Source organism: Furipterus horrens, unplaced genomic scaffold, assembly GCF_987537825.1.
Source record: "Furipterus horrens unplaced genomic scaffold, mFurHor1.1.pri manual_scaffold_1, whole genome shotgun sequence".
Taxonomy (NCBI): Eukaryota; Metazoa; Chordata; class Mammalia; order Chiroptera; family Furipteridae; genus Furipterus; species Furipterus horrens.
In genome coordinates this window covers 41,497,493-41,510,339 of record NW_028327171.1, presented here as the reverse complement: position 1 = coordinate 41,510,339, position 12,847 = coordinate 41,497,493, and the positions used below count along the sequence as shown (strand labels likewise).

General features: G+C 39.9%; 1 protein-coding gene across 1 annotated transcript in view; it reads left to right on the top strand.

The window, feature by feature from the left end:
• The window catches only part of PEX5L (peroxisomal biogenesis factor 5 like), a 70,507-nt gene extending 58,292 nt beyond the window's left edge, over positions 1 to 12,215 (top strand). The window contains exons 6-10 of the mRNA XM_090274244.1: positions 1,740 to 1,810; positions 3,561 to 3,758; positions 4,437 to 4,602; positions 5,000 to 5,157; positions 10,998 to 12,215. Of these exons, the coding sequence (XP_090130370.1) occupies positions 1,740 to 1,810; positions 3,561 to 3,758; positions 4,437 to 4,602; positions 5,000 to 5,157; positions 10,998 to 11,202 (798 nt within the window). The 3' untranslated portion in view covers positions 11,203 to 12,215. The remainder of the gene's footprint in view (positions 1 to 1,739; positions 1,811 to 3,560; positions 3,759 to 4,436; positions 4,603 to 4,999; positions 5,158 to 10,997) is intronic.
• Positions 12,216 to 12,847: the final 632 nt, after the last annotated feature.

Here is a 12,847-nt window from a genome sequence, read left to right as displayed (position 1 = left end):
AGCCTATCGTAAGATAGTAGCAGGTCTGAAGTCTTCTTTTGTAGTTTGTAATTTTCAGAAAACATAATTCCCGGAGGAATTAGAGACATTTTAGGAAGGGGTATGCATGGTGCTGAGAAGACAGTATAGAATAGTGGTTAAACTTCTGGCCACTGCTGTCCTGGGTGGGTTTGCTCTACGGCTAGCTAGCCATGAGCCGTGTGAACTGGAACAAGTCATTTAAATCCCCTCAGGGTCCATTTCCTCACATGTAAAGTGGAAATCACGATCACAATAACTTTCTCTACGGGCTTTGTAAGGATTCAATTAGTTCATACAAATAAAGCGCTCAGTTCAATGTCTGGCACATTGATATTTAGCCTTTATTACTACTATTGATTAGTTTCTGTCAAAAGAGCAAGTAAACCGATCACTAAAGCCCCTGGTATCTTGTTAGTCAAAACATTGATAATGAAATTAGATCAAACTGAGAGCTGGAATTGTGAACCAAAATAATAGAATTTAAAAAAAGATAGTTGGATCATTGTAGAAGAGAATATCATTGCATTAACAGAAACATACAGGCCACACACACACACAAAATAATGTCATCTTACATTTCTAAATGCTATGTGTTTTCATGTATATTATATCACTTGACACAACTCTGGGAGGTTAAAAGAAAAACTATGTGTTATTATCTCTGATTAATAAATGAGAAAATTCAGACACTTGGTTACTAATGGATCCTAGACCAGGACCCAGGGCTTCTGAATCTATATGGATCCCCATAGTAATATGATAGACAAGCTACAGACAGTGAACATGATGTGATACCCAGAGCCCGGGAAGAAGCCCTCAGAGAAAGACTGCTTCATCAGTCTTTTCTTAAGAAACATTATAAGGTGTACCAAAAGCGAAATAAAAATAGAGGCTGCTGTGTGTACATCTGAAAGATCTAAAAGAATCACATATTCTGTGGGGAAATAATTAGTACTTTTATGGGTTTGTATGGTGTGTGTAATAATCTATAAGCAGAAAAGCTGATACAATTTTAAGATGATTCCATACGTTTTCATATAGTTTGTTTTAAAATATCCATAGCATTGATTCCCAAAGGTGAGAGAGATATTCACTGCCCAGGGTGGGGCAAAAATAGTTTACAGTTGTTCATATGGAAAACAATACAATAAATAAAAACACAAGAATAAACTCTGTACGTCACGTACTCAAAACGGTAAACCTACTTTTGCCCCACCCTGTATTAGAGCAGCAGACACACTGGAAGGGTTTTGTTTTGTTTTCCTTAGTTCCCAAGTTTCCTATTGCCTCTTTAATTACTGTTTGACTTTCACTTATACAAGTTAATTTTGCTTTGTGCATCTTGAGATTTCTTATTGTAAACTGTAGATTATTTAGTTACATTTCTGGGCTATTTTTATACCTTTTTTCCACACAAATGCATACTTTCATCTTTTGGTTTTAAGATACCTAATTTCTCTAAAACTTAGAGTTTTCCATGGGTCACAGGAGAGAATAAATACTGAGACTTTGTAAGTAAAGACAGAGGATCTTGACCCAGATGTCACAGAAGAGTTGGAATGAAGAAATGAACATAATACGTTCTTTCTTTTACAAGACTCTCGCATCTGAGACAGGTTGCTCTGTCTAGAGGGATCTGTTTCAGGTAAACAAACCAACTACTGCACATGAGTAATCCTGCTTCCCCTTGTGATGTTGACCTCAGTTGTCTTTTGTAGGCATGGCAGTTCCTCGGGATAACCCAAGCAGAGAATGAAAATGAGCAAGCAGCCATTGTCGCCCTCCAGAGGTAGATGAAGCTAAGTGCAAAATCATGGGACTGGTGGACACTTGTTAATGGACTGCCTCTTGTTTCAGATTTATCTTTTGACCTTTAAATACATTGCAAAGAATTTGGCCAGAATAAGTGCTGAGATGCCACATGTGACTTACACTTAGCTCTGAAAAACAAGAACTTATGAAGAACTAATGTTCTTAAGTCACAGTGTTTGGCCATTTACAAATCAATTGACCTTAGTTTGCACAGAAGAGTCTACGTTAAAAAGCAGTCATGAAATAGACTCATTCAATAAGTAGTTCCTTTTAAGTTCCTATCCTTATGAGGCATCTGAAAGTTTACTTCAGAAAATATATATATATATATATACTCAAAATAATCTCAGTGCAATTTTAGCTCCTGGTGTCTACAGAGCATCTCCTGAGATATTTTCAGCAACCTGCAAGTCTAACTCCTGAGCCCCTGATTAAAGCTCTAGACTACTTTGGGTGGGTGTAGCATTACACCACACTTGATTAGAGCCCCTACTTAAACCATGAAGAAAAAAAAACAGCCCCTACCAAATAGGCTTCCACTTTATCTACTCTTTCTTATATGTAAAACCTCTTCCAAAAGCACTGATATAGGTATGACCTAGGACTTGCTACTCCAAGTCTCATCCAGGGGTCCCCAGTTTCATCATCACCTGGGAGCTCGTGAGCCCTGCACAGCCTTGGGCTCGCCCCAGGCCCTCTGTACCAGGATCTGCATTGACCAGATGCTGGATGATTTCCATGCACATCAAAGTTTGAAAAGCCCTTGCTAGAGGACAGTGGAATAGCGTGAGGGGGAGCAGCTGTAGCCTGGGCCTCCTGTAAGCCCACATCAGTAGTCTGGAAACACGGGATTTCCCTCTCCTTTATGAGACACTGTTTAACCTTTCATCTCTGGATGTCCAAATTTAATTCAAGTCAGTTTGCTTTGCGGATAAGGTGCATTTAATATGGGGATAGTGGAGCAGCATTAAAATAATGACATCCCATACCTCTCATTAGATTACCTACTAATAAATTATGTGCAGGGATTAGCCACATTTTCTATAGTTTTAAAATCATTTATTAAAATTGCCAAACCTAACATGCATCAGGATGAGTTTTAACTTTCTTAAAAATATGCTTAGGTCCCTAGTTGGACCCAGAGAGCTTAATGCTAAGAAAAATAAGCCAGGCAGAGAAAGACAAATGCAATGTGATTTCACTCATAGGTGGAATCTAATGAACCAAGCAAACGAAGTTGAAACAGACTCATAGACACAGAGAACAAACTGACAGCTGTCAGAAGGGAAGGGGTGCTGGGGGGCTGGGTGAAAAAGGTGAAGGCATTAAGCTTATCCAACAGTAGGGTAATTACCAGAGGGAAAGGGGGTTGAGGGAGGCAGAAGAGAGTAAAGGGGGGATAAATGGTGATGAAAAGAGACTTGACTTGGGGTGGGGAACACACAATACAGTGTACAAATGCGGTGTTATAGAATTGTACAACTGAAACCTATATAATTGTATTAACCAATGTCACTTCAATAAATTTAATGAAGAAGAAAACAATATACACTTAGGTTCCAATTTTCATGTAGATAATAAATGTGATATTCTCCGGGGGCTTAACATAAACTTAGCAATGCTTTTGTACCACTTAATTAATAAAACTCTCAAATTTTCTAAAGAACTATTCAGACTCTGGCTCCAAAAAAAGATCTGTAATTGGCTCCCCCTGCCTCTTCTTTCAGGTGCTTAGAATTGCAGCCCAACAACCTGAAAGCTTTGATGGCTTTGGCTGTGAGTTACACTAACACCGGCCATCAGCAGGATGCCTGTGAAGCTCTAAAGAACTGGATTAAGCAAAATCCAAAGTACAAATACCTTGTGAAGAGCAAGAAGGGATCACCAGGCCTCACCCGGAGGATGTCTAAGTCTCCAGTTGATAGGTATCTTTCTCATTAAATTACCTCCTCATACACAATTAGTCACCATAACGGTAATTAACGAGCCTCAGGCCCCCCACCGCCACCCATTCCAGGTGATCTGGCAGGAAGCCCCCCTGCCAGAGGAGCAGCACTGATTTAAAAGACAGAGCTGAGATCAGAGCCAACCCTTGGACACATGGTCCACACCAGGGGCACTCACAGACATTTACCCGCGTACCGCACTTAAAAGCCAAATGCTTTGGGCATATAATTAACCCAAAATAAATTATAATAAGTAGCAATGTGCCAAGTTTTGTAAAGCCTGAGAATTAGGTATGAAGAAAAATGAAAGTCCTCTCTTCTAGAATTTTCTTTCTACCAGCAATTAATCATGATATGATAAATTCTTTCTCACTGAGGCCTGGGGACCCTCAGCCCTAGGGTTTTCTACATTGGCACTTAGAGGGTCAATGGAACTAACTCTCCTCACGTAGCACTGTTTGTATTTGTATACAACAAAATATTTCATAAAAATCAGCATGTATTTTTAACATGCAGTTAAAATTGTCTTTTCATTACACTAAGATATTTTAAGCAAGATTTTTCTGTTCTGTAATGTTCTCTCGGAACAGAGAACATAACAGTAAATCATTTACGTCCATACTATTTGGATTACAAATCTAATTTTCTCCCTGGTAGCTCTGTTCTGGAAGGAGTGAAGGAATTATATCTGGAAGCTGCCCACCAAAATGGAGATACGATCGACCCAGATCTGCAGACAGGTCTAGGGGTACTGTTCCACCTGAGTGGAGAATTTAATAGAGCAATTGATGCATTTAACGCTGCCTTAACTGTTCGGCCAGAGGTAAGTGCATGGCAAGAAACCATAAGGTTCTCTGTTTTAAAAAGATTTATTTTCCCACAGGATGCACTTTGTACATGTTTGCTACACTGTATTTCCCTGCACCTAGTGGTTTAAAGTGATCAGTACTGACGATATGCTACTGTGGCTGTTAATATTTAAGTACCTAAAGCAGAAGCATGAATTGCCTGACAGCATCAAATGGTAGCTGCTCCATGATGAATGAGAGTCATTTTGCAAAGTGGTCCATGAAGATGTTTGAGTCATTCCCCACGTCACGGTCCCTGCCCATGATGAGCACTGGGTAGATTTTTAGCCATCATCCTTCTTCAGCAAATATGAGAATATTCCATCGTTGTGGTTTGTACTGGCTGTTAGAGCGCTCTCATTTCCTCATCAGGACTATTCATTATGGAACCGTCTGGGGGCGACCTTGGCCAACGGAGACCGCAGCGAGGAAGCCGTGGAGGCCTACACGCGAGCCCTGGAGATCCAGCCAGGCTTCATCCGATCCAGATACAACCTGGGCATAAGCTGCATCAACCTGGGCGCCTACAGGTGACGTATGGCAGCAACCTGGGAGCCAAGAGCCCCGCTCAGGCTGAGGCTGATTAACCTGAAAGGTTGCCTGCCACTAAAAATATCCCCTTTGTAAGATGAGTCCTCCTCTTCCTGTTAAGGCGAAGCTTATAAACAGACCTTGAGGCCCGTTGAAGCAGCAACAATTGGCTTTAGTGCTTCTCAGTCTTTAGAGAGCAGCAATCATATGGGCATCTTGGGAAATGCAGGTTCCCAGGCCCTCCCTCTAGAGATTCTGATTCAGTCAGCTAGGATTGGGACAAGCTATCTGGTCTATTAACACCCGCCAAGGGCAAGTCTTTGAGAAACATGAGTAATCCAAGCCATTTTTCATGGAAGCAAAAGAAAACCTTGGGCAGGCAAGGAGCAGGAGGGGCAGGAGAACCCAGCAAAATGACTTAAGAAGAGTCCAGGGCAATTTTTGGCAAAGCACCGCTAAGGATCCAGGTTCTCTAAACCTATTTACTGATAAAGTGAGTAATAAAAGAATTATAAGGGAAATACTTTTAAATGGTGGATTTATAGTGTGTAATGTCTTCCTCCTTTTCTCATGATACCTCATTATCACTCAGGTCTATAGCCTCTCATATCTTTTTCCCATCAACAGGGACCACAAATGACTTTTGTTTCCTTAGTGTAATGAAAGTGGGGGTGATTTTTTTCTTCTTTTTTCCTAAGTAAACAGGAATTACTTTCATAACTAGAAAAAAAGAACTGTTAGTTTTCAACCCCATGCCTACCCCCCAAAAAAACGTAAACCCTTTCTCATTATCCAAAAGAGCCAGGCTTTTAGAATTAAACAAGGTTGGGTTCAAATCATAGTTCTGCCATTTATTGGTTTATGATGCTGAGCACATAACTTTGAGCCTCAGTTTCTTTACCTGCTTCAAAAAAGGAGGGATTGACTTCCGGCCAAGATGGAGGCTTACACGGACATGCTCGGTCTCCCTCTACAACTAGAAAGGAATACAACTACCTCAAAACAAAAGATAACTAGAAATTCCAGAAAATAAAACTACATGGAAGCCCAACGTACGAAGTTATAAACCAGCGGCGCTCGTCGGGCAGGTAAGAAGAGCAAAAGTGGGTGGCGCTGTTTGCTGTCGCACCAGGGACAGCGGCAGGGAGAGCAATCCCGGCTGCAGTCAAGCCCCAGCAGCTCCTGACCCAACGCTGGGAAAAGCAGCCACCACATTGCCTTGGACGGTGAGGCCCATAGGGTGGGAGGACAGACCGAGTCTCCCAGCAGAGAATAAAAGCAGGAATCCATCTTGGACCCCTGCCCCCACAGAAAGCGCCACAGCGCCGTGAAATAGGTTGCAGATCGCCGCCGGTCACTGGGTTGCGATGAGTACACAAGCACTGCCCACTATTGCCGGCCCAAGAAAGCAAAACGCAAATCTGTCAAAATGAGGCAGACAACTATAGAAATCCCGGTGGCGCAGCTCACCAGGCAACAGATGAAGAATCTGACAGATGAACAAATAAGAAACCTGTCGGAGGCTCAATTAAAAGCCATTGTGATTAGGTGGCTTACAGAATTAACAAAAGATTTGGGAAAAGATGAGAAAGGATTGAAAACCACTCATACTGAAAAAACAAAAACACATACAAGAGAAATGGTGAGGAAATAAAATCCAGAGTTCAAATCAACAAACCGGAACATAGAGAAGGAACAAACAGTCAACCAGTGCAGAGAGAGGAAACGGGAAGCAAGGATGAGAGGATCAGAAACCTGACAGATGAACAAATAAGAAACCTGTCAGATGCTAAGTTCAGGGCCATTGTTATCAGATGGCTTACAGAATTAACAAAAGATCTGGGAAAAGATGAGAAAGAATCGAAAAACACTCATAATGAAAGGAATAAAACCACATACGAGACAGATGGTGAGGGAAAAAAATCCAGAGTTCATATCAACAAACCAGAACATAGAGAAGGAACAAACAGTCAACCAGTGCAGAGAAAGGAAACGGGAAGCAAGGATGAGAGGATCAGAAACCTCTGGGACAGCTATAAAAGGCCCAGCATAAGAATCATTGGTTTGCCAGAGGGCGAAGAAGATGAACTAGAAATTGAAAAATTAAGTGAAAATTTAATAAAGCAGAACTTCCCAAACTTGGGGAAGGAAATAGACTTACAGGTCCAGGAAGCACAGGGAGTTCCAAAAAAACTCGACCCAGGGAGAACCACTCCAAGACACATTATAATCAAAATGTCAAAAGTTAAAGATAAAGAGAGAATCTTAAAAGCAGCAAGAGAGAAGAATCATGTACAAAGGGGTCCCAATTAGACTATCAGCTGACTTCTCAAGGGAGACCCTGCAGGCAAGAAGGGACTGGCAAGAAATATTCAAAGTAATGAAAATCCAAAACCTACAACCACGAATACTCTATCCAACGAAGCTGTCATTCAGAATAGAAGGGCAGAGAAAGTGCTTCCAGGACAAAATAAAACTGAAAGAATTCATTAGATCCAAACCACTATTATATGAGATGTTAAAGGGACTGGTTTAGAAAAAGGAGGATCAAAACTATGAACACTAAAATGAAAACTGCAACACAAGAACCAACAACAGAAGCTAGGGAATTGAAACAAAGGCAGACTAAGTAGGCAACGAGAGTGGGAAAAGAACTATAGGTATGGGGAACATACTGGGGGGAGGTCAACAGGGAGGAGGAAGGGGGAGAGGGAGGGAGATCATACAGGAATTATGAAGCATAGTAGGAGGGAATGGAATAGACAGGAAGAAGTTGAGAAGAACTATATGCACAACCAATGGACATGAACTAAAAGGTGGGGACAGCTGGAGGGAGGAGGACCACTGGGTGGAGGGGAGCAGAGAGAAGGGAAATTGGGACAACTGTAACAGTATAATCAATAAAACATATTTTTTAAAAAAGGAGGTGTTAATAATGTCTATCTTGAAGGATTATTGTGTAGCCTACGTGTAATGGCCTGGCACAGAGCAGATGTTCAGTGCCTAGCAGAAATTAGAGTATGATTATTACTGCCATCAGCATCAGTATCGTCATTGTTATTATTATTTAGATAAGTCCTCAGAGAGCTTCATAACTAGATTTCATTCTTTTGACATCTTGAGGAATTGCTGTTTCTGAACTGCATTAGGACATTGTGCCATTGACAAATATTGAGGCTTTAGAAACTAGTTTCTTCATTTATAACAAAGGGATCTTAGAAAGAACATTCATGAGTCACTGGATTATACTCTGTCCTCCAAAAGGATCTTGCTCAAGTCAAAACCAGGAAAACTGAGTAACCACTCTGCAACTGGTTTGTTTTCTTTTATGAACATTGCACAATGGGCCACTTGCTGAAGTCCCCATTGTGTCAGCTCTGCAGAGGGCCCGAGTGGACCAGTCTCTAAGGCCCGACAGTGTCTATGTGCATGTTGACTTCATTCCTGGCTTCGTCTGATTTGCCTAACTCAATTTTATCTTTACTCCTTTTATTCACTTGTTTTCTAGGTGCGTTTTATGAGACGACTTAGGTTTTTTATTTTTTTGGAACAAAGAGAGAGGCAAATAAACATACATATATATAAGTATATTGAATTCAATTAAAGGAGGCTTTTATAGAGCTTCTGGATGAGTTTTTTCTTAATTGTAACTTATTAGTGTAGAAAACATACTTGAGAGGCCAATAAAACACTTTCTTGGCATTAGCAGATGTGAACCTCAGTAGGGCAACTATTTGCAGGAGGCTGTGAAGGTCCATGCCAGGTAGAAATGGTAACTCTGTGGAGGTGTTGACTTTTTATTCTCAAGCAGACAGTCTCCTGTAAAAACAAGTCAGTGTTAGGGTTGCTACATAAAATACAAATGCCCATTTAAATTCAAATTTTATATACACAGTAAATATATTTTCAGAGTAAGTATTTTCCAAATATTACATGGGGCATACTTATACTGAAAATTATTTGTTGTTTATCTGAAACTCAAATTTAACTGTGCATCTTGTACTCTTTTTCACTAAATGTGTCCATCTGGATCACATAGCAACTTAGAAATGTCTTGGTTAAGCTTGGTGGGTCTTAAATTGTCATGCTGGATATGGGAAACCGGGTGAAATGATAAATATGTTACTTTTTTTTTTCCTGATAAAAAAGACCATCAAGTGAGACCTAAACCTTAAACGAATTCTGAAAATAAGTTTAACTTAAGTTTAAGCGTATGCATACAAAATAACAACCCTTGATAGAAATGTGGCTCAATAGAAGAGATCCAGGAGCTGGTTCAAATGCCTCCGTACCCACAAAGTCTGAGACCTCTCCCTCAAGAACTGCAGGTGGGTGTGTAGTTATAACACTCACTGTGTGTCATCTCACACTTTCTATAAAGAGTCAAGGGCAAGCCCTAACCTAGTGCTGTATACAGTTGAAATAAGGAGAGGAAATTGTTGGCCTGAAACTTGGGTATCGCTTAAAATGCTACGCTTTTGTCAGAGCTCCAGAATAGAGCTTAGACAAATAAATCTCAACCATTTCAAAAGTGAGGGCCCCTTTTCAGTGAAAAAAAGAAATGTCTTCCCCTTTGACAGTAATACAGAGTGGAAAAAGTAGGTTTACAGTTCATATGGAAAATAATATAATTAATAATTCGATAATTGATAATTAATAATTAATAATTAATAATTAATTCATGTAGTCACAACTGTAAACCTACTTTTTCCCAACCCTATATTTTTAGTATTAGTTTTAGGGAAAGCTGCTATAAAACAAGAAATGCTTTAAAATGAATATGCTTTTTTTATTAATCATGACAATTACACAATTTAAACTTATTTATAACTATATGTGTGAAGCATTTGAAAACTGTTTACACATATTTATGTATAATCTTCTGAACCCCCAAAAGAAATCTGAGTTCCCAAGTTGGGGAACAGGTTTAGATTGTCATCATGCTCAAAACCTGGAGTTGCTTGACAAGACTAACAAGTTAGACTATTCTTCTGTTTTTCTCCATGTCCCTCAGAGACCACTGCCCCATGCTTCAGGGGCTTCTAGTGGTCTGTGCATGAGGGAATTCCAAGCTCATTCTGCTTCTGCATTCAATCTGTTGGGATATTGAAAATCACGTAGTCCCTAGAAAATTCACATAAAATGATTTGAGTGCCCTTCACAACAAAGTTTTAAAATGACTTCTATTCTTCCTAGTATATAGTTGGGGAAACTGAGGCTTGGAGAAGAAAAGGAAATTGCCTAAGGCTAAATAATGGGATTCAAGCCTAGGTGCTCTGATAACAAACTCAAATGGACCCTGGCTGCTTTTCGTATTTCTATTTCTGATAGGAAAAGTTAGACCACTTACTTTCTGAGTAAGGCCAGACGCTTCCTTTCAACTCTAGTTATATAAACCACATCTGCAAATGGATTATGTCTTCCAGTTATTCCTGAACTAGGAGAAAAGTGAATGCATTAAAGAATTAGCAATGGTTTGGCCATTATTCTTCCTCTCCCACATGACATTCCTAAAATATAAATTACTTTGCTTTTTTCTTTCTGATTTCACTACATTTAACAATGACTTCTCATGAAAGAATAATAATAGAATCAGAAAGTTGTTCAGGGGGATAGGCAGGACAAGGGGGAGAACAATGGTGGAAAAATGGGACAACTGTAATAGAACAATAATAAAAAAATGGGGAGGGCAGAGAAAGTAGTTCATCTGATGCTCCAAAACACCACAGAAAGGTGATTTAGGATTTTAGACTAAAATAACTTAATCCATTATGGTTGTCTTGTTTGCTTACTCTGAAATCTCTCATATTTTTAAATGTCTCTTTTTCTACCTTCTTAGAGAAGCAGTCAGCAATTTTCTCACTGCCCTCAGCCTGCAGAGGAAGAGCCGGAACCAACAGCAAGTTCCCCATCCTGCAATCTCTGGGAACATCTGGGCTGCCCTCAGAATCGCACTTTCTCTGATGGACCAACCGGAACTCTTCCAGGCGGCTAATCTCGGTGACCTGGATGTCCTCCTAAGAGCTTTCAACTTGGATCCTTGAAGGAAAAGAAAAATAATAATAATAAGCCTTTGTCTGTATACATCACTGAGAAATGCAAGCCTATTTTATTATGAAAAGCCGAGGTGATAAAGCCCAAGGGAATTCCTACAGACAATGCCCAGTCTCTGTTCAGATCCAAAAGCACAAAATGTTATATAGAGAGTCAAGCTCAGGCTCAGAAGAAGAATCAAGAGGCTCGAGACAAACCAAGATAAAGTAACTATGTGAATACCCCCTTCACAAGCTGCAAGCTTATCGCAAAACATCTTTGGGTTTTTGTCCCCACTTGTGGCTGATGACACATCTAAGGAACCTGTTTGTGGGACACCTGGAGAAAGAAAGCACTGCCTCAGATCAGGGAATTCGGACTATTCCTGAACTGTCCCCCCAAACCTCTCCTTTTAGAAGACTGAACATAGTTTGGGCCAGGGTGCATGCACAAATATTAACTAAAGAGAGGCGTTGCTTATAGTTATTCCAATTTTAACTTCTACTATAGCTTTTTGATTCCAGAGAAGGAGCTTTGCTGGCAAAAGCAGTTTTGCACTAGAAATTTTTGCTGTTCCCAAACGTTTTTTGGGACTGTATATATGCACTTTAATATCTTATTTATGCCTTGCTGGAGTTTTCTTTTGTTGCTCCAATTTTTAACTTGGGGGTAAAAGATTTGAGAACTCAGCCTTGTTAGATCAATGGACCAAATAAAAATTCCTGAAAATAGTTTTTTCATAGTGCAGGGTTTTGAAGGAGTGTTTTTCTTAAAGCAGGTATGACATAGGGTATAAATATGCAAACACTGCTCTTATTCCCAGGCTGTCTGGGACTGTGTGAACTTAAACAAGAGATAAGATACCATCTCTTCATGCATTGTCTGTGGGGCAAAAGTTGGATGATATCATGATTTCTATTGAGTTAATATTAACTTGTTTGAATGTCATATTTTACTTGATCACTAACTGCCCTGAACACTGATATTTCTTTTAAACTGTTAATGTTTTAAATAGTATTTCTTAAGCGTGATAAATACCTTTTTCCTAAAAGTTGTGTTTTCTTAGTTCTATAGTAATCTGCATTGCTCACCCTTCTGCATTCTAAGTGAAAAAGATCAGTATTTTCTAGGTGAATGTACCCCGAATGTCAAAGGTTTCGTATGAAAGATGCATGCCCCTTTGGCTCTCATTTGGAACATTTATCAAGCACCAGGACTTCCTGTTGGCAGCGGTGTTTTATTTCATTGGTTACATCCCACTTAGCTCTTCGGCGTGTTTTGTGCTTGTTGGGGGCTCACTGATTATTTGGAAATACATCATTGTTTAAAGGATGAAGGAAGTGGTTTGTAAAATGTTAACCACAATATAATTTCACTGATGCTCGATTCTAGTAATTTCTCCCAGGAAGTTGTCCCATTCTTCGTCAGTTTGTCTCCTTCCTTCCTTCAGAATCTTTCCCAGGCAATCTGATCCCAGCTTTCTTCATGTTCTTTGGTTAGTAATAGCTGGTTATACTTATGATTAATTATAGTTGCCAAGCAAAACAGCATTTTCGTCAAGACAGTTCAATTGACAGAGGAGTGAGCTTCTGCTCTCGAGGGTGGGGGGGGATGTACACACATTACTGAACTGGAAGTGCAGGTAGACACTGTCTC